Source organism: Furipterus horrens, unplaced genomic scaffold, assembly GCF_987537825.1.
Source record: "Furipterus horrens unplaced genomic scaffold, mFurHor1.1.pri manual_scaffold_3, whole genome shotgun sequence".
Classification (NCBI taxonomy): domain Eukaryota; kingdom Metazoa; phylum Chordata; class Mammalia; order Chiroptera; family Furipteridae; genus Furipterus; species Furipterus horrens.
Genome location: NW_028327173.1, coordinates 148,014,665 through 148,033,732, shown reverse-complemented (window position 1 = coordinate 148,033,732; position 19,068 = coordinate 148,014,665). Strand labels below are relative to the sequence as shown.

The 19,068-nt window shown below is 39.5% G+C and overlaps 1 protein-coding gene across 3 annotated transcripts; it reads left to right on the top strand.

Moving 5' to 3' along the window:
- Positions 1 to 9: 9 nt before the first annotated feature.
- On the top strand, positions 10 to 12,068 carry OIP5 (Opa interacting protein 5). Of its 3 annotated transcripts, none has more exons than XM_090270440.1 (5): positions 10 to 484; positions 729 to 795; positions 6,553 to 6,651; positions 9,436 to 9,517; positions 11,614 to 12,068. In XM_090270440.1, the coding sequence occupies exons 1-5, from the start codon at positions 166 to 168 to the stop codon at positions 11,707 to 11,709; spliced, it is 663 nt and encodes a 220-aa protein (XP_090126566.1). In that variant the 5' UTR covers positions 10 to 165; the 3' UTR covers positions 11,710 to 12,068. The 3 variants fall into 3 exon arrangements, with proteins under 3 accessions (XP_090126566.1, XP_090126567.1, XP_090126565.1); XM_090270439.1 differs by having other exon boundaries at positions 11 to 484; positions 6,529 to 6,651; XM_090270441.1 differs by lacking the exon at positions 6,553 to 6,651.
- The last annotated feature ends 7,000 nt before the right edge of the window (positions 12,069 to 19,068 follow it).

The window sequence follows — 19,068 nt, the reverse complement described above, 5'->3', positions numbered from 1 at the left end:
CTCACGTTCTACCCAACCTCTCACCCAAGCTTAGGGGCCTAAGGGCGTGTCCAGGGAGTGACAGCGCCGCAGGGTCTCGGCTCACGGTGTCCAATGGAAACGTAGGACCCGGGCTTGGGGTGGGGCCTGGTGCCAGTTCGAAATCTAGGCGGTGGCGGTAGGAAGATGGCGTCTCGCACGCGGCGGCTTCGCTCGAGCTATGCAAAGCCGCGGGAGGGTGACTTATGTGAGGGCACTAAGACAATTGACGAAATTTCTTTTGCGACTTCCATGGAGTGGGACACACAGGTGGTGAAAGGGTCCTCGCCGCTCTGCCCCTCAGGAATGGGAACCGAGGAGCCGTCATCCGGCCCGCGGCTGCCGTGGTGGCTGCAGCCCGAGAGGTGCGTCGTGTTCCAGTGCGCGAAATGCCACGCCGTGCTCGCTGACTCGGTGCACCTCGCCTGGGATCTCTCGCGGTCCCTCGGGGCCGTTGTCTTCTCCAGTGAGTGGGGACGGCGTTTGGGGAAAGCGGAGGAGGGCGCAACATGGTGTTCCCGCTTTTTCTCAGGGTGGCGGAAAGCCGACTGGGGAAGGAAAAGGGATTAAGCTTTGGAAATTAACCCATTGCCACGGATGGGCGCAATTTCTCTTGTTTGTGGACATGATGGAATCTGTCGGGAGGGGACAGGTTTTCCCTTTCAAGGCCCCACAGCTACTCGATCTGACCCGCTTTTCTTTTTTCCTAGGGGTTACAAATAACGTGATTTTGGAAGAGCCCTTCCTGGTTGGCATTGAAGGTTCACTCAAAGGCAGGTACGTACTGAGATTCCGATCCGGCTCTAGTCCCTGACTTTGTGAAACCGAGGAACGTAGAACCGACCCGCACAAGGAGAAAACAGTTGGTTTCTGTCGTGCGCTGGAAGAAAACTTTGTTCCATCGTTCAGTGTGTTGAAGTATACTCCTTTTACCTGTTTCAATCTTCTACGAACTTGATGTATCAGTGAATGGAAAAGTTGTATTTGTGTAGATTTTAAGATTTTTCCCTAGTGGCTTGTGCACGGGAGGTGAGGCTGAGAAAGAGGTCCAGTAGAGAAGAGATTTTCAGCTTTTCTCATTTCGTGGCACACAGGCTAATTAATAAAATTCTGTGGCATGCCAGAAAATATATTTTTTGCTGACCTGACAAGAATAGGTATAATTTTGGCTGTTGTTGGCTGTTGTCGTTTTTTTATTTGACAATATAAGGGAAAAGAGGTCAGTGCCCCAGACTAAATAGTTATGTATTGCATGTTTCAAAAATTCTTGCAGCACACTGGTTGAAAATTGCTGTTGTAGTAAAGGGAGGAGAAAATTATCTTTTGTTGTATAGTGAGAAGAACTTATTAGAAACCACAGTTCTTTGGGATAGCTAGAACTTTTAAGTTTGCATTTAACCTGCAGTTTGTAGTAAGCAATGGCAGGACTTGTCGTCGGCAGCCGTCCGTCTCGAGAGACGATGGTGTAGCTTCTTAAGAGTCTATCTGCACCGCCGAGAATGGCTGTGCAGTCCGACTCGGGAGTGACACGGTATCTGTCTCCTCCCGTGTTGAATCGACATCTTGCGATGACGCTGGAGTGTCCTCTCCAGTGAAGCTGAAGCTACAGAGCCTGGGCAGGGTGATATGGAGGGTCTGCTGTTGCCCATGCAGCAGACCGCCCCCCTCTTCGCAGCTGAAGGGTCCAAGGGAAAGACGGAGTCAATACAGCTTGGCTTCAGGTGCGCCGCAGGAGTTGCCGGTGTTGACTACAACGTCAAACCGCCTTAGGGACTCCGGCTCCGGATTTTCTGTCGGGGTTTACTCCCTTAGCCTTTCCCCTGAAGAGGTATGCCGCAAGGCAGCGGAGGTTTTTTGGAGTCAGAGTTTTCCTTCTCTGATGTGCCCTGACTGGAAGATCGAACCAGCGACACTTAGCTCGCAGGCCGACGCTCAATCCACTGAGCCAAACCAGCCAGGGACAGTATGAATATATTAAATGGAAAATTTCATAAAGTTTTAAATTGTGAGATAAAAGCCTGCCATTTTTAAGTTTTCCATTCTAAACAAAAGCCTGCCATGAGGCAGCTCACCTTCCTCCCTGCACCTAGCTGCCCTAGACTCAGGTGGCTATCAAGAGGTTGCAACTGGACCAATCACCAACCTGCTGGCCTTGTAAGGACTGCTGTTTCCGCATTCCAAGCCTCAGAACTTCTTAAAAATTCACTCCACCCTGACCGTAGCTGCTGGCCTCTGACTCCCAAGACCCCAGCCCACCGAGTTCGCAACCTGAATAAACCATCTTGTTCAACATTAGGCTGCTGGCTTTATCTACCTCCGCCAACCCCCCGAAACCTAACATGCATCATTCTGAATTGCGTGATGAAATCTTACAGTGTCCTGCCATTTGTCCAGTGTATCTATGCTGTATATACTACCTGATAGTTAATAATTTACTAGCTGTCTTTATTATCAGAGCAACTATCACAGTGTCAGTGTTTGTATTCAAGCAATCCTTATTTTTAATAATGGCCCCAAGTGCAAGAGTAGTAATGCTGGCTATTCCAATATGCAGATGAGAAGCTATAAAGTGTGTATATATAGGGAAACAGACAGTATACATATGGTTCAGCGCTGGCCGCGTGGCTCTGTTGGAGCATTGTTCTGTGCACCTGAAAGGTTGCTGTTTTAGTTTCTGGTCAGGGCACATGCATATATTGCAGGTTTGATCTCTGGTTGGGACATGTATGGCAGACAACCAATTGATGTTTCTTTTCCTTTCCCTTCCTCTCTCAAATCAATAAACATAACCTCTGGTGCGGATATATATGGCTCAGTACTACCCATGGTTTCAGGCATTCACTGGGGGGTCTTACAATGTGTCCACTCAGCCAGGGTTGATGTGGCTCAGTGGACTGAGTGCCAGCCTGTGGGCTGAAAGGTTTCCAGATTGGTCCCTCATCAGGACACATGCCTGGGTTGTGAGCCAGTTCCCCTGTTGCACATGTGGAGAGGCAGCCAATCAATGTTTCTCATACACATCGATGTTTCTCTGCCTCTCTTTCTCCTTCCTTTCCCCTCTAAAAATAAATAAAATCTTTTAAAAAATGTATCCACTGAGGATAAGGGGTACTACTGTACTGTCTAGTAAACTTTGCATCTTGCCTATACTCTGATTTATAAGTGACAACAAAGTACTCAGTGAGTTTAGTATTACAAGGCTCCTCAATTTTGAGTGTTGGCTTTAACAGCAAGACAATTCATTCTCACCAGTTTGGTTCAGTTTTAGGGGTAAAATATAGGAATTCTTAGTTGCTTTAGTTAGTAACCATGAAGAGCTCTGTTGGTCCTCTTTCCCAACTGAAAGAGCCTATCCTTATTGGAGAGTCCTCTTCCCACACAAAGGGAACAGAGGGAAGCAGTGGTAGCCTGCTTGGAATTGGATCATGGGCCAGAGGCAGAAGCTCCCTGAATACCATCTTAGAAAGGATGATAATGCATTTAGACCCATGCTGTTCAATGAATGCTGTAACCACTAGCCACATCTAGATACTGAGCACTGTGGCCATTCTGACTTGAGATATGCTGTGAGTGCAAAATACATACTGGATTTTGAACATGTGGAACCAAAAATTAATATTTAGAAATAGTGATTACATGTTGAAATTATATTTTTGATATATTGGGTAGCATAAGATATATTAAACTAATTTAACCTAAAAAAATTTTTTGACGAGACTTTAAATTATTTATGTGGTTCACATATTTCTATTGAACAGCACTGATCTAGATGGTTTATAAAATACTGGAGGAAAAGAACCATGTGTTTGGGTATTTTTGGAATAAGGAGAGCAATGGGACTTGGCAGGAAGAGATTTATCATCAGGAATAGGCTCATGCAGTTATGGAGGATGAGAAGTGCCAAGAGCTGTAGTTAGCAAGCTGGATACACCAGAGAGCCATTGGTTTAACTTTGGTCCAAGTTCACAGGCTAAGAACCAGGGGAACCAAAGGTGTAAGTTCCAGTCCAAAAGCCAGAAGGCTCTAGAGTCAAGAGGAGCGTGCATTTCAGTTCAAGTCCAAGGGCAGGATGAAAGACCAATGCTAGAGTTAAAAGCAGTCAGGCAAGAGTTCCTCTTACTTTTGAGAGGGTCAGTCTTTTTGTTCTAGTCAGGTGCTGATAAGATGAGGGCCACCACCTTAGGGCAATCTGCTTTACTAAGTGTCCTGATGGAAACGTTAATCTCATTCAAAAGCACCCTCACAAACACATTCATAGTGATGTCTGACGAAATAATTGGGCACCCTTTGGCTCCCTTAAGCTGATACAAAATTTAACCATCACTTGTTAACTTGGCACCCACATGTATCTCTTAAAACCATACTTAATCTTCAAATAAAGATAATTACAAGATCATAATTGTAACATGGTACAAGTATTTTACATGTAACTGAAAATGCATTAACCCGTTCTCCAGAAAAGGGGGGTAAAGTCTGTAATCGATGTTTACTTTTCTTCTTTCTCATAACTTAAATACTATGATATACATTTAACAGTAATGTGATAGATAATATATCTTACATAACATGATAAAGGACTAAGAAAGGAAAGAAAACATTTGCTAAGAGAGGGAAGAAAACAAATGCATGTACACATAGACCTTCATAACAAAATTAAGTGGAAATAATCATGACAGTTACAGTTCTCATTTCTGTAACTGGTAGCATGGTCATAGCTGCTGTTTGTAACGACCTTCTTCTACTACCCATTGTGTATTCCCTCTGCCTTCAGCAAGCACTCAACTGTTCGCAGTTCTTTACCTAGTGTGGTGATACAAACCTTCATATGTGAAGGACCTGGGCCATTATCAGACTAATATTCAATGAAATAAAAATGACAACAGCCAACACAACAGTAGCCACAGTTATACCCTTTTTTTTTTTGTAAGATCAGCAAAAAATATATTTTTTGGTGTGCTGCAGAATTTTAGTAATTAGTTTATGTATGCTATGAGATGAAAAAGGTTGAAAATTGCTGGTCTGTAGGTACTATGCTTTGTCTGATTAATTCCTATGTAGGAATTAATTCAAATTAATGCAACTTTATTTCATGACTGGCTTTTTGGTTGCCATAGTCACAAAAAATGCAGTATTACATGTGTGCTATGGGACTTCATTTACCAATTAAATTTAGTACATTTTGTTGCTTGGGTTTTTTTAGTATCTAGTAACATGACTCTTTTCGGCCATGTGATTTTTATACTCTGCAGAATTTTATTGCATACAGATTTCTTCTCTAAGCCACTTTAGAATTGCTTTCAGTGCCCTGGCTGGATGGCTCAGTTGGTTGGAGCGTCGTCCCGTACACCACAAGATTGTGGGTTTGATCCCTGGGCCCATACCTAGGTTGTGGGGTTTGATCTTGGTCAGGGTGCATAGGAAGGCAACCAATCAACGTTTCTCTCTCTCATATCAATGTTTCTCTCTTGCTCTCTCTCTTCCTCTCTCTCTCAAATCAATAAACATAGCCTCAGGTGAGGATTAGAAAAAGTAAAATAAAATTGCTTTCAGTACATGCATGATGAATCATAGTTTATTTTTTCCCAAAACATTTCTTTGCAGTATGTGGATGTCCCTATATACCAGCAGATATGGTAGGTGACTTACTCAAGTGGTATAACTAAAACCAAAATCAATATTTCCTGATTCTTCATCCAGTAATGTTTCAAAGGATGAAGGAAATGAAAATTGATGGCTTGCTAGAATAGGATTCCTTCTCTTTTTAAAAGCTTTTTTGTTTTGCCTGCAAAATAAAATTGCTGATTTGAATGCTATTAGTAAGTTGTTTAGTAAGCCCTAGTCAACTTGATTACTCATTTGATAGCTAATTTGAATGGCCATGTGTAGGTTTACATGTTTAAATGTTAATCTGATTAGTTAGCTCTCTTTCTGCTTTTCAGATGTAAATTACTGTTCTCTGTTGAAGTGACAGTTGTGCATCCATGATTTCTTTTTTTTTTTAATTGTACTTTAAAAAAATTCTACTTATTTATTTTTAGAGAGAGGGAGAGAAACATTGATGTGTGAGACATACATTGATCAGCTGCTTGCCCCCAACTGGGAACCCAGCCTGCAACACACAGACATGTGCCCTGACTGGGAATCCAACGGCGACCTTTTGGTTTGCAGGCCAGCGCTCAATCCACTGAGCTACAGCAGCCAGGGCTATATATATTCTTTCCATTACCATTTAGTCCCCTTATACCTCTCTCCTTCACCCCCTCATCCCCACCCCCAAAATCACCACACTATTGCCCATGTCCATGAGCCCTTTTTCCATGATTTTTCTTGTGACCAGAATCCAAAAGGTTATCTGTAATCTAAGGTGTAATTATATTAAAACCTGAGTTAACCTTTCTTGAATATGACAATCCTATTACAGCATAGCCTTTAGGAATGCTTCCAGAGACTGGTTATTTTGTATGTATTTCTGATTTTTTTTCTTACCCATATTCTGTTGTTTTCCCCCAGCACTTACAACCTTTTATTCTGTAGTTCCTGTGAGATTCCTATTGGTTTCCATCTGTATTCTACCCATGCTGCCCTGGCTGCCTTGAGAGGTCACTTCTGCCTTTCCAGTGATAAAATGGTGTGGTGAGTAGACTTAGATATTCTTCTTTTTTTTTTTAAGATTTTATTTTTATTTATTTTTAGAGAGGGGAAAGGAGGGAGAAAGAGAGGAAGAGAAACATGACTGTGAGAGAAATAGCAATCAGTTGCCTCTCCCACAACCCCAACTAGGGACCTGGCTCACAACCCAGGCATGTGCCTGTACCAGGAATCGAACCACAGATCTTTTGATTCTCAGGTCAGCACTCAGTTCACTGAGCCACACCAGTCAGGGCAACTTAGATAGTCTTTATAAAATAAATTTTAAAAGCTCTTTCAGAAAAGACAGAACGTAGCAAAGACGAAGCTAAAGCTAAGCACTGTCTCTTATGAAAAAGATGGCAATGGCACCAAAGTAGAGTCATTGTAGATGTCTTGTAATCATACCAGATTTTCATAGTCATATATAATGGAAAACTCTGATTCCAAAAAACCTCCGCTGCCTTGCGGCATACCTCTTCAGGGGAAAGGCTAAGGGAGTAAACCCCGACAGAAAATCCGGAGCCGGAGTCCCTAAGGCGGTTTGACGTTGTAGTCAACACCGGCAACTCCTGCGGCGCACCTGAAGCCAAGCTGTATTGACTCCGTCTTTCCCTTGGATCCTTCAGCTGCGAAGAGAGGGGGGGTCTGCTGCATGGGCAACAGCAGACCCTCCATATCACCCTGCCCAGGCTCTGTAGCTTCAGCGTCATCACAAGATGTTGATTCAACATGGGAGGAGACAGATACCATGTCACTCCCGAGTCGGACTGCACAGCCATTCTCGGCGGTGCAGATAGACTCTTAAGAAGCTACACCATCGTCTCTCGAGACGGACGGCTGCCGACGACGACGACGATATAATGGAATAATTGAGAAGATATTCTTTCATTACAGAAATTTCTGGAAGTAAGCTTTTGTACAATAATGGAGTAATAAACACTTTTGGGGTTTATGCGTAGCTGCTGACTCCCTCCCATAGTGTGGGACCTTGTGGCCATACTTGTATCATGTGTGATAACCAGTTTCAGGTGATGAGATCAAGAATGGATACTTGACTCAAGCTAAGTGAGTTAGGCTTTCTACTTTAGGTAGTTGAAATAAGAACCCAGAGACATTGATCATTTGCACATGGTACTAGTGCTGAATTTGGGAAGTGAAAGCTCTAGGTTCAGGATAGCTATTTTCTACATTATTCATGTAGATACAGAGCCATCTTGTCTGCAGAAAAGACACAAAGCAGTTACACAAAAGTAAAAAATAATGACCACGTCACCTCAGAGTCTGAAAAAGTACCCTAGTAGTTGTTCCTTCTCATTAATTAGTTCGGATATTTCTTTATCTTCCTAATAAATTCACTGAGTAAAAGTTTTTAAAAAGATTTTATTTTTATTTATCTTTAGAGGAAGGGGAAGGGAGGGAGAAAAAGAGGGAGAGGAACATCGATGTGGGAGAGAAACATTGATTGGTTGCCTCTTGCATGCCTCCAGCTGGGGGCCTGGCCCGAAACCCAGGCCTGTGCCCTGACAGGGAATCGAACCAGTGACCTTTCATTTCGCAGGCTGGCTCTCAATCCACTGAGCCACAGCAGCCAGGGCTAGTAACAAAAAATGTTAATATAAATTTAAAAAGCATTATGGGATTGTAAGTAATTTCTTAATCTTTTTTTTTCCAAAGATGTTATTTATTTAGTTTTAGAGAGAGGAAAAGGGAGAGAGGAAGAGGGAGAGAAACATCGATGTGAGAGAGAAACATCACATCACTTGCCTCTCCTATGTGCCCTGACCAGCAACCAAACCCACAACTTGGGCATGTGCCCTGACTGGGAATCAACACCCAACCAACTGAGCTATACTGGTCAGGGCAATTTCTTAAACTTTAAAGTGAGTTGGACCCAAAGGTCAGTATATTCTCTTTGATTAAGTAGCAATTAGGAAAGTATAGGTAGCATGAGTCTGGGAAGATAATATATCTATATCTGCCTGTATTAAAATAAATTTGGTTGCCATTCACAGAAAAGCTAACAGTGGCTTTAACCAGTAAGGGGTGAGGGTGGTTGGCAACTCCAGGAGTTGTTTAGTGGCTCAGCCATGACAGGGCTCTGGGTTAGCATCTCTGGTTCTCTTGGCCTTTTCCTCTCGGATGCAAGATGGCTGCTGGCATCACCCATGGACAGTAGCATCCGCACCTGGAAGGAAAAGGATATGGGAATACAAAAAATGGTCTTTTATCAGCAAAATAATTATTGGCCAGAACTATGTCACATGATTGCCTTAAGCTGGGTAAACAAGGCTGTGAAAATAGGGAATAAGATGGCTGCCGTTGGCTTAGAACAGTTATGGTTCATCCTTAGGGCAGAGTACACTGCTGCCCTCAACAAAGTTGTGGTTCCATTAACACCAAAGAACTTAGGAATGGCTTCTGGGTAGGGAACTGTTATTTGTCATGTGATTATTTTTCTTCTAACTGTGCTACAGTATGTACTATGGAGTGTGAAACTTATCCTCATCACCGTTATTTATATGACCCTGATTTTTGTCTAGTTTTTCCAGGCATAATTTTGTTTCATGTATTCCTGGCTGGCAAGGGGTGGGATGGGGAACCATGGCTCTCTGATGACTTATTACTTGAGAATTTGTTTTTCCTACAAAATATATTATGAATCTTGAAATGGAAATCAGTAAGAAGGCAGTCTTTACTTGACAGATATTGCTTGAGTGGGCAAGTCTGGTTCATTGACTCTCCTAACTGTGGTGTGTTACTAATATTTTCTCTATATTTTCTATCTAGCTATCTCTTAAAAACAAAAGCCATCGTAAATGCATCTGAGGTGGATGTTCACAACATGTCTCTACCAGAAAAGGTTGCAGAGGTAACATTTCATGATTGTTGTATGTTCCCTTTAATCTAGACATCTCCTGATAATTTGTAGTAATGAACTTGGGGGCAGTGAAGCGATGTGATACTCAAACAATTCTTTTTTTTTCTTGCAACAATTCTTTATACTTGGTTTGACATATCTTATTGAATTTGTGACACAAAACAAAATATTAAAGTCCTGTTGAAAGGTCTAGTTCAGGAGAGGCTGGAAAGCTGCTCAGTTCCTGCGTTCCTATACTCTCATTCTGTACTAGGACGGGGCACTGTCATCTTGCAGACATCTGTCCTCTTTGCACACATCATATGCTTAGATGTCTCAGAGGAAAGAGTGGTAAAATGATCATTAAGAATTCTTATTGAAATGGGTTTTACTAGTATTTAATGGTTTTGAGTTAAATAAAGCAACTTTGTTTTGGTAGCTTGCTGACTCTGAGTGGAAATTCGGCTATAATTTTACTACCCTGAGTTAAATATATTGTTGATTTTTAGTAGTGTCAGTAGTTTATTCCTTGTTATACATTTAGTAACCAGTGGCATTTATTTTTCAAAGTTTACGTACCTTTTGGAACAGGGGAAGTGTGATTTTATTTTTCATAGTTAACTAAGTTCATGAAATCATGTCCTAGGCCAAGAGTTTGCAGACTTATTAGTCAAAGACCAGATGACAAATATTTTAAGCTTTGTGACCATTCAGCCTCAACTACGCAACTCTGCCTTTGTAGTATAAGAGCAGCTATAGACTATATATAAACAAATGGGTGTGTCTGTATTACAACAAACTATTTACAAAACTGGGCAGCACGCTATCCTGCAGTCCATAGTTCACTAACCCTTGCTCTGAGCAACTAAGTTGATGATGGGGAACCATAAATGGTTGAAAACTTTTCAAATTTGATGGAAAACATTAATCTACATATTTGAAACCTCAATAAGCTCTGGTAGAATAAATAAATGTAGAGATCTATACCCCAGCACATCATAGTCAAAATGTTGGAATATAGACAAAGAGAAAATAGTCTTGAAAGCGGCAAAAGAAAAATGTTCATTACATCTGAAAGCACCCCAATAAGATTAATAGGCCCTAGAGTTTAACTGTTTAAGCAGAATTCCCTAATCAATTTTGTGTATCTTGTATTATAAAAAGTAGATTTAGTGTACTGTGCAAATAATGGAAATAAGATTTTTTTTTTGGTTAACCCTGACTTCAGCAGAAGACTGTTAAACATTAGTCTATATTCCATAAGTTTATAAGTTTATTTATAAGTCTTAAGTACATACTGTATGCTGAGTAACACCACGAAGTTTGGTTTTAGATACAACTATTTTTTTTAGACTACCAAGCTTTTCTTTCTTTTCAGAGATTTTATTTATTTTTAGAGAGAGGGGAAGGAAGGGAGAAAGAGAGGGAGAGAAACCACCCATGTGTGAGATATATCAATTGGTTGCCTCTCACACGCCCCTGACTGGGGACCTGGTCCGCAACCCAGGCATGTGCCCTGACTGGGAATCAAACCAGTGACCTTTCAGTTCACAGGTCAGCACTCAATCCACTGAGCCACACCAGCCAGGGCTAGATACAACTATTTTAAGGTGAAAGAACTATTGAAAATTATCAAATTGCAACAAACATCTCTTCTAAACCTGGGAGTTGGAGCTACTTTTGAAGACCATCAGCAGAATACTAAAGAAAGACATTTTTAACTGAACAAAGAGTTAGAAAAAAAGATATATTCTTGCCACTAGAAAAGGAGAGGAAGTCTAGTTGATGCTTCTATTTCTACAAGTCCTCTTACTTTATTGTCTTCCTTCACAATTTTTGGAGTTTCAACCTGATGATAGGATTAAGAAAGAGGAAGACAGAAGTAGCGGTGCTCAGCAATAGCTGGTCTTTTTTCATGTGAAATTTTGTGTCTGAGGATCTTATTGTACTCTGTTATATAAACTTCTTTCAGAAGTAAAACAAGTGTATTAATGTGTTCAGACACTGCCAAATCCCAATCACTAGCTTGAATTTGAAGTGACTTCCAGAAGGAGCAAATTGAGAGTTAAGTTTAAGATGCCCTGATACGTATATATTTCTCTTCCCAGCTGAAAGAGAAGATAATGTTAATGCATAGTCACTTAAATTCACTGATGGAAATGCTGAAGGAAGTGGCTCCTGACCAGTCCAAGCCAGAAAACTGATCCAGAACCAGAGCTTGAGTATCAGGGTCAGTCCTTACTGCTATCTTCTAATACAGGTGCTGTTTGATAATTTCTTGAGAAAGATTGACTTCAAGAATGGACAGGAAATATGGTTTATTATGTTTACCTCCATACTGATTTTCCAAATGATTTGTGAAGCTGTTTCTAGAAGATGAGAAACTAAGGAGACGTCTGTCCAGCTTTCATAGCTATTTGCCTTCAGAAATGATTTTAGCTTTCTTATCCGTTTCATCATTACTGAAAACATCTTTAATTGCACATTTAAGGATTAAGGGGCAATGTGCTTGAATGCTGTGATCTAAAGATGCATGTGAAAATAAAGTTGTACTTAATGTTGACTACTGTGGTAATATGATTACTGACAATCTTAAATTTATTTATTTTTATTATTTTTTATTTTTTTAAAAAGGTTTTATTTAGTTTTAGAGAGAGGGGAAGGGAGGAATAAGAGAGGGAGAGAAACATCAGTGTGTGGTTGCCTCTTGAGGGTCCCAACTGGGGACCTGGCCTGCAACCTAGGCATGTGTCCTGACTGGGAATCGAACCAGGGCCATTTGGTTCTCAGGCCAGTGCTCAATCCACTGAGCTACACCCACCAGGGTTTGACAATCTTTTAAAAATGTAAAATACAGGTACATACATATTCTATAGGTAATATTCGATAAATTGGATGATATATAATTTTTGTTTCTCTTGTCAGTTGGAAACTGAGCTTAATTAGGTAATGAATAATAATACTTCAAACATTCACTGAAATGCTGTTTTCATATTTTGCTTTACATAGCACTTTGGCTCCTGGCAACTGTAGTAAGAGTTGGAAAAAAAAGGGACATAGTCACAAGCACATACAGCAGGTAACTGAACTGATCTGGGGGTAGTCTAGTGAAGGTTCAGCTGTGGTCTGAAAGGCAAGTAGGAGTTAATAAGGTGGTGGGAAACAGCCTATTCTAAAGCCGTTAAAAGAAGACCTGCAGGCCCTGGCTGGTGTGGCTCAGTGGGTTGAGCACAGGCCTATGAATCAAAAGGTCACTGGTTTGATTCCAGGTCAGGGCACATGCCTGGATTGTGGGCCAGGTCCGCAGTTGGGGGTGTGGGAGAGGCAACTGATAGATGTTTCTCTCCCTCCCTTGCCCTCTAAGAAAATAAATAAGATCTTAAAAAATAATAAGGCCTGCAGGAGTTCTGGTGGCCAGAGACCAGAAGGTGCAAGGTCTTCCTGGACATCCAGGAGGATGTTTGTTTTTATCCCAAGAATAATGAGAAACCGTTGAAGAATTTTAAAAGGAGGCCTAAGACAGGATCAAATTTTCAGAACCCCATTATGGTTGTCCTGTGGAGAATGGGTGGGAGGGGCTACCACTACTAGCACAGGCAATGGATGATCCAAGAGGTGGTGCTTAGAGAAGTTATCTTGGTTCAGATGTAGCTAGATTTTTTTAAAGCAGATTCTTTTCATTTTATACTGCATAAAGGATATTTCCTTTAAAATATTTTAAATTGTTGCTTTATGCTTGAGTTGCAAAATTTGTTCTATAAGCAAGGGTGAAGCCTCTGGCAAGAAACAGTACCAGAAAATTAACACTGTACTGAATCATCTGATATTTTTTATTGTATGTGGGTCTATGTTCCTCTATATTTCCTTTATCTAAATTAAAAGGCTTTTCTTATGTAGCCATTTTCTTTAATCTCTGGATCTGCCATAGAGTAGACTTTCAATAGGAAATCAAATGCTTGAACTTTACATCAAATTAAGCTGGCTTGCTTTAAAAAGATTTCCTTTTTTCCAAATACAAATTATATGCTCACCTTTAGAAAAACATACAGATATAGATATGTGACAAAATTAAATGTGTACACGTTCCCTTTCCATTTTTGAGAGGCATAGTGTAGCATGCTGAGAAGTGGGCAAGCCTGGAGCCAAACTATTTGGATTCAAATTGTGCCTTCTTTTTAGCCATGAACTTGAAGAATTTACTTAAACCATTCTTGTAAAATAGCGATTAAAAACTTGGGGTATAGTGAGGATTAAAACAAGTTAATGCCTAAGGTAATTAGAGCAGTGCTTAGTATAGAAATACTAGCTATTATAACCTTCATGTGTGTAGATACACACATATAGACGTAAAACAAAGGCAATTACATTTTTAACATTCTGCAACCTGCTTTTCACATAATAAATGTCATGGACAACCTTCTATACCAGCCCATACACATATTTTTTCATTTGTTTTTAACATTAGCATATGATTCAATTACATGAATATATCAGAATTTAACCATTCTTATATTTGATCCTTTTATGTATCTGCTATCTGTACTGATATTTCTATGACTTCAAAAGTAGCAGAGTCAAAGGACATGGGCATTTACAATTTTGATATTACCCCTTCTGCAAATGTTAATTGATATCCTCACAAGTGGTTGACTTTTTAAACATGCTCTAGGTGGTATAAGAGCTGCTCTCAGAGTCTAACAAACATCGATGATAGAGTAGCTGATATTAACAGATTCTAAGGCTACTTTACTGAAGTTTGATACCATTTACCATTGTCTATATGTTGAATAAAAGTTGTTTCCAAATTCCATGTAATTGTAAGGATAAAACTGCATATTTGAAGTTCCCTGAGTTATAAACTTTTGAGCTCCTTAATGACAGAAATTATCTTCATTATTGTTAAGCCCAAGATCTAGGACCTGGAAGTGAAATCTATCAGTAAGTGTATGTTAAATGAATAGTTTCATAAATCAAACGTGCTATTACATTAGTAGTCACACCATAAAAAAACCACACAGCTTTTGTTCCTGTACAACATTCAATCCCAAAGAAATCTGTAAGGTCTGATTACTTTTTACTTGGAAAAACTCCTTTCCTTTTACCTGAATCAAGAAGAGAAGGATCGCTTCTCAATTATAGTGTTAAAACCTCTTTAGTTAACTTAGCCAACATTTGAATATTAAGTATAAAAGGATCTTCAATGCTTTATGTATTTCAGATAGGAAGGATTCCCGGCAATAGTTGTCATTATTGTACTTAGATCACCATTTCCTTCCCAGAAACATTTGCTCACAGACCTAGCATAAGGTTGGCCCCAAAAGAAGGGAATGGAGTAAGTTTAAACGGGATGCCTCTTGGTGCTGTCCCTTTGGGACACATGCCCTCACCTTTCCCTTCACCTTCTTCCCCCAGGCATATTCTTTGTTTTCCTCTCTCCTATGCTCCAAAGGCCCCCTTGCCTCTGTAACTTGTTTCCTGAGCCTGTGCAGCCCAGCTGACTCACTTCTACCTCTAACTTTCTAAATAAACTTTCTCTTATAATTTGAAAATAAGTAAATAAATGAGATGCCTCTTCCTTCAGATGGTTGCCTGTTCTTTTGGACACCAGAAACCACAACTCAGGTATCTGGAGCCTATTCCTTAGCACAGGTGTGTGGGTAGGTTCCTTTTCCCATCGCCATAATTTACGGCATCATTAGAAATTACCCATTCCAAGTAAGGACACAGTGACATTTTGATGCATTCTCAGCCCATGCTGCTTTATTGCCAAAATATACATATACACAGGTGCAGAGTTCCCAACTCTTAAAGCAGTTCCTTTTTACATCAAAGAATAAAATCCGTTCTAAAATCCCAAAGATGCATAGATTAAAAAGCAAGCTGCCTTTTGTAATACTTTAAACATTCAATGAAATTCTTTTAACAATCTTCTATACCAATGGTGCAAGGGAGAACATGCAGAACAGCAAGTAAAAACAGTGAGCAACAAGTACTTAACAGGACAGTCCATAAATTTTATGTGAAGGGTACTCTGAAGTGAATCTTTTAAATTATAAGTGATGAATAATTCGGGGGTAAGCCCCAAGATGATTACCATTGTTTAAGAACTGATGATAATCTTGCCAGAATACCTTTCTTATCCCTGGGAGAAAAATATATTTTAATCAGTGGTACTGTAAACCATCACCACAGGAGACAAAATATTTTGAAAATTGTCAGTAACCCTAAAATATCTATTCTGACTTAAAAGGAGGCTTAGGAATATGGATTCTTGGGTAAATCTGTGATGTTTGTTTTCCCAATTACTTTTACTATGCCTTAGTGGAACAATGGGAAGAGTTCAGAGAAACTCTGCCCTTAAAATCTTCATTGGTTTCATTGGTTAACAGGCATGTTATTAACAAGTGCCAAAGAGAAAACTTATATGTGGGATATGACACCTCACTTCCTGTATTTGAGTGGATAAGACCAGACACTGCAATGACTGTTACACTTAAAACATTCCCAAAGGTTATCTAGAGTGAAATCCCGCAGCAAAGTATCTGATCTAATCCTGTTTAGGCCTCTTTCAGATATAATTAATTCCATTTACATTATGTATCATAATCACTTGTACATAAGGATTATTCCAAAGTTACGAATCATCTAAAAAATTTTAAACTACCACAATAAACAAATATGAAAACTTGCTCCTGTTTACATGGCATCAAAAGCTTTAGGCAACAAATTATGTGGTCTGACCAAAATATCAAGAATAAAACTCTGGCTATTAAAAAAAAAAAAAGTGTTAATGTAATACAGTAACAAAAGAGAAACCAAGCTACAGCCATGTTAACATTCAGAACTATTTCCACAAAATGGAAGTTTCTTTTGCTGCTGGGTTCCGTTGCTGGTTAGTTCCAGTACCATCAAGAAAGTTGCCTAATTAATCTGAAAACCCTGAAACATGAATTATGTGCATACTGCCTCTATTCATTTCCAAGATCCTAGTTTTAAGATGCAAATTTAAGCCACATAAACTTTATTAGACGAACCCCTATTTTACATACTCCACATTTGTATTCCCTATCTTCCTACCCTTTCTGAAACTCTGCACCTTTCTCATTATAGCCATAGCTATGTTTATGTATTCCACATGCTTAGTTTGTGCCTTTTGTATTGTTTTTAAACATGCATGGGGACTAATGGAACCAGGCAAGAGGTTAAGAGGGTGATGAGCACTGTTACGCTCTATTCCTGACAGTTTGAATGTCTTACAGTTGCCCCTGTTTATTGTCTAACTCCCATTTTCAATGGAAGATCATCTTTAATTAGAAAATGAAAACTAATAATCCAAACAACAAATTCACGCTATTGGCTTAAGTCTATTGCTTCATTAATAAATGCATATATATATATATATATATATATATGTAAAATTACTAGTAGCCATGTAATACTGGACATTTTCAAGTGATCATGCATGAGAATATTAGTACTCTAAAATCAGAGTGATGGGGCCTGCCACTATTGCTTGCACTTTCATCCAGACCCAGTTTTAATAAACATGCAAGTAAACCCCTTGATTCAGAGGAATCAGAAGCAATAACAAGGATACACGCAAAGTTTCAAACAAAAATGGGGGTTAATAAAATAATTGCTTAGAAATGCAGGCAGGTGCTCCACATCTATCACAATGCTGCTTCAGAATAGAGGTACAAAAGTCACACACAAGTTAAAATTAGGAGCAGTATTCAGTTATAAAAGGCTTAATTGCAAATCCTGGTCCTTCCGGGTAGAGAATGATGTAAAAACTGGGAAAAGAAAGAGAATTGAGATGCACAGTTTTCTGGAGCAGTAAGTGTTCTTGGCCCTCTGACTGCTACAGCAAATGGGAGCATAGGTGGTAGAGGGACGGATGGTCAAGAGGCTCTTAGAATGGTTTCTAATTCCCATTAAGAGCATTGCCTGCAGAGCTCCCAAGGGGAAAGGAGTTTATGAACAGCAGAGCTAATAAAATGTAAACGCAAAAATCAATGCCCTGAAATTTAGCATAGCCCTCTGCTTTTGAAAACTGTTGGTAAGGGATCCTTCCAAATATGGTATGATTAATAGCCAAGCAATGTTCTGAATAAAGTAGAAGTAATTTGCTTGCACCAGCAGCACCATGATAATGTAAACTCCTGGAGAACAAGGGTCTCTTCATATTTTGCATATCACAGGTACACAAAGAGTAAACATGAGACTACAACACTAAAAAGTAACTGTGTACTTTGAAAACTACAAAAACTTGTAGCACATCTTAGCATTCGGAACTATTGATGTGGCTGTTAAGGGTAAGCTTTATACTTGGCCTAAGTAACTAAACTGTTGACATCACAGTAATAACACCTGGTGTCCTTATGATCATGCAGATGTCTGAATATTGCTTGGTTATTCCAATGTCTAACACCAACTGACGGTGTAGGACATTTAAAGAGGAGCTATAATCAATTTAATATAGCCTCCCTATGCTTTGGAGTTGCCATATAAGAATTAAATATTCAAGAGGCACTATTTTCTTAGATCTGCTCATTTACCTTTTAGGTTACCACCCCCTGGAAAAACAAGTCTTCTCAGGGATCTCTTCAAGGTGCTAAATGGCCAAGATGACATGAGGTAAAAGGGAGTAAGAAGTCACCCTCATTCCACTATTATATCCTGATATGAGCTCTATGCTTGCTCAGATCAAGAAACTAGTTTGTGGGGTTCTTGTTTAAGGAGTCACAGGCCGCAGGTCTAGCACATCTGTATTAGACACGGTTTAAAAAAACCAACAAACTATCTTTGGCTATTCCCTTCAATCCTTTTGTTTTACACCTGTAAATCTTAACTTGCTTAAACTAACCATAGGCCTAACTGAAAAATCAATTTCTTGTTCTTTTTGATCCTAAATACACATACACAACAAACTTTTCCTTTTTAAAAATGCACCCAGGAAACTAATGGAGAAAAATAAGATGACAAAGCAAAAAGCATACTATTAGCCTGATGCTTAAAATAAAAATAAAAAATATCATAAGCAAAATCCCCACACAATGTCTTCAGTGCGGCTTTTTTATCAGTTAGGGTACATTTGTTCCTAGTTTAAACACTAGAAAATTTTCTTTTAATGGCTCTAACCCTCTGTTCTAGGAAACCAGGTGTCTACCTTTAACACACAAAAGTTGCTATTTCTCACTGATATATTCACATACATTCAGTTTTAAAACTACCTTTTATATGCTCTTTATGTAGAACATCCTTTTCCTTTTGTGCACTTTGTTGACCAGACAGCATTACAAACTCTAGTGATATTTATTCTACTATACAATCTTGCTAATGCAATTTATTATATATGCCAAAACTGTTATTGCTACTAAAATTCTACCTCTTGAAAATTATTAGTTCGTTTTATGGCTTTTTTTTTTTTTTTTTTTTTTGCAATAGGGAATACCCTTTGCTATATACTGTGCTATTCTGCATTCATTACCTTTACAGAGGTATTTTTCTTTAAATGTTCAAATGCTTTTTAGAAATGGATTCTCACAGGCACTAAAACTAAA

Coding starts and splice junctions, on each gene's coding strand:
- OIP5 (XM_090270439.1), top strand. CDS start 166: ATGGCGTCTCGCACGCGGCGGCTTCGCTCGAGCTATGCAAAGCCGCGG. Junction 485..728: donor CGGGGCCGTTGTCTTCTCCA/GTGAGTGGGGAC, acceptor CTTTTTTCCTAG/GGGTTACAAATAACGTGATT. Junction 6,652..9,435: donor TCCAGTGATAAAATGGTGTG/GTGAGTAGACTT, acceptor TTTTCTATCTAG/CTATCTCTTAAAAACAAAAG.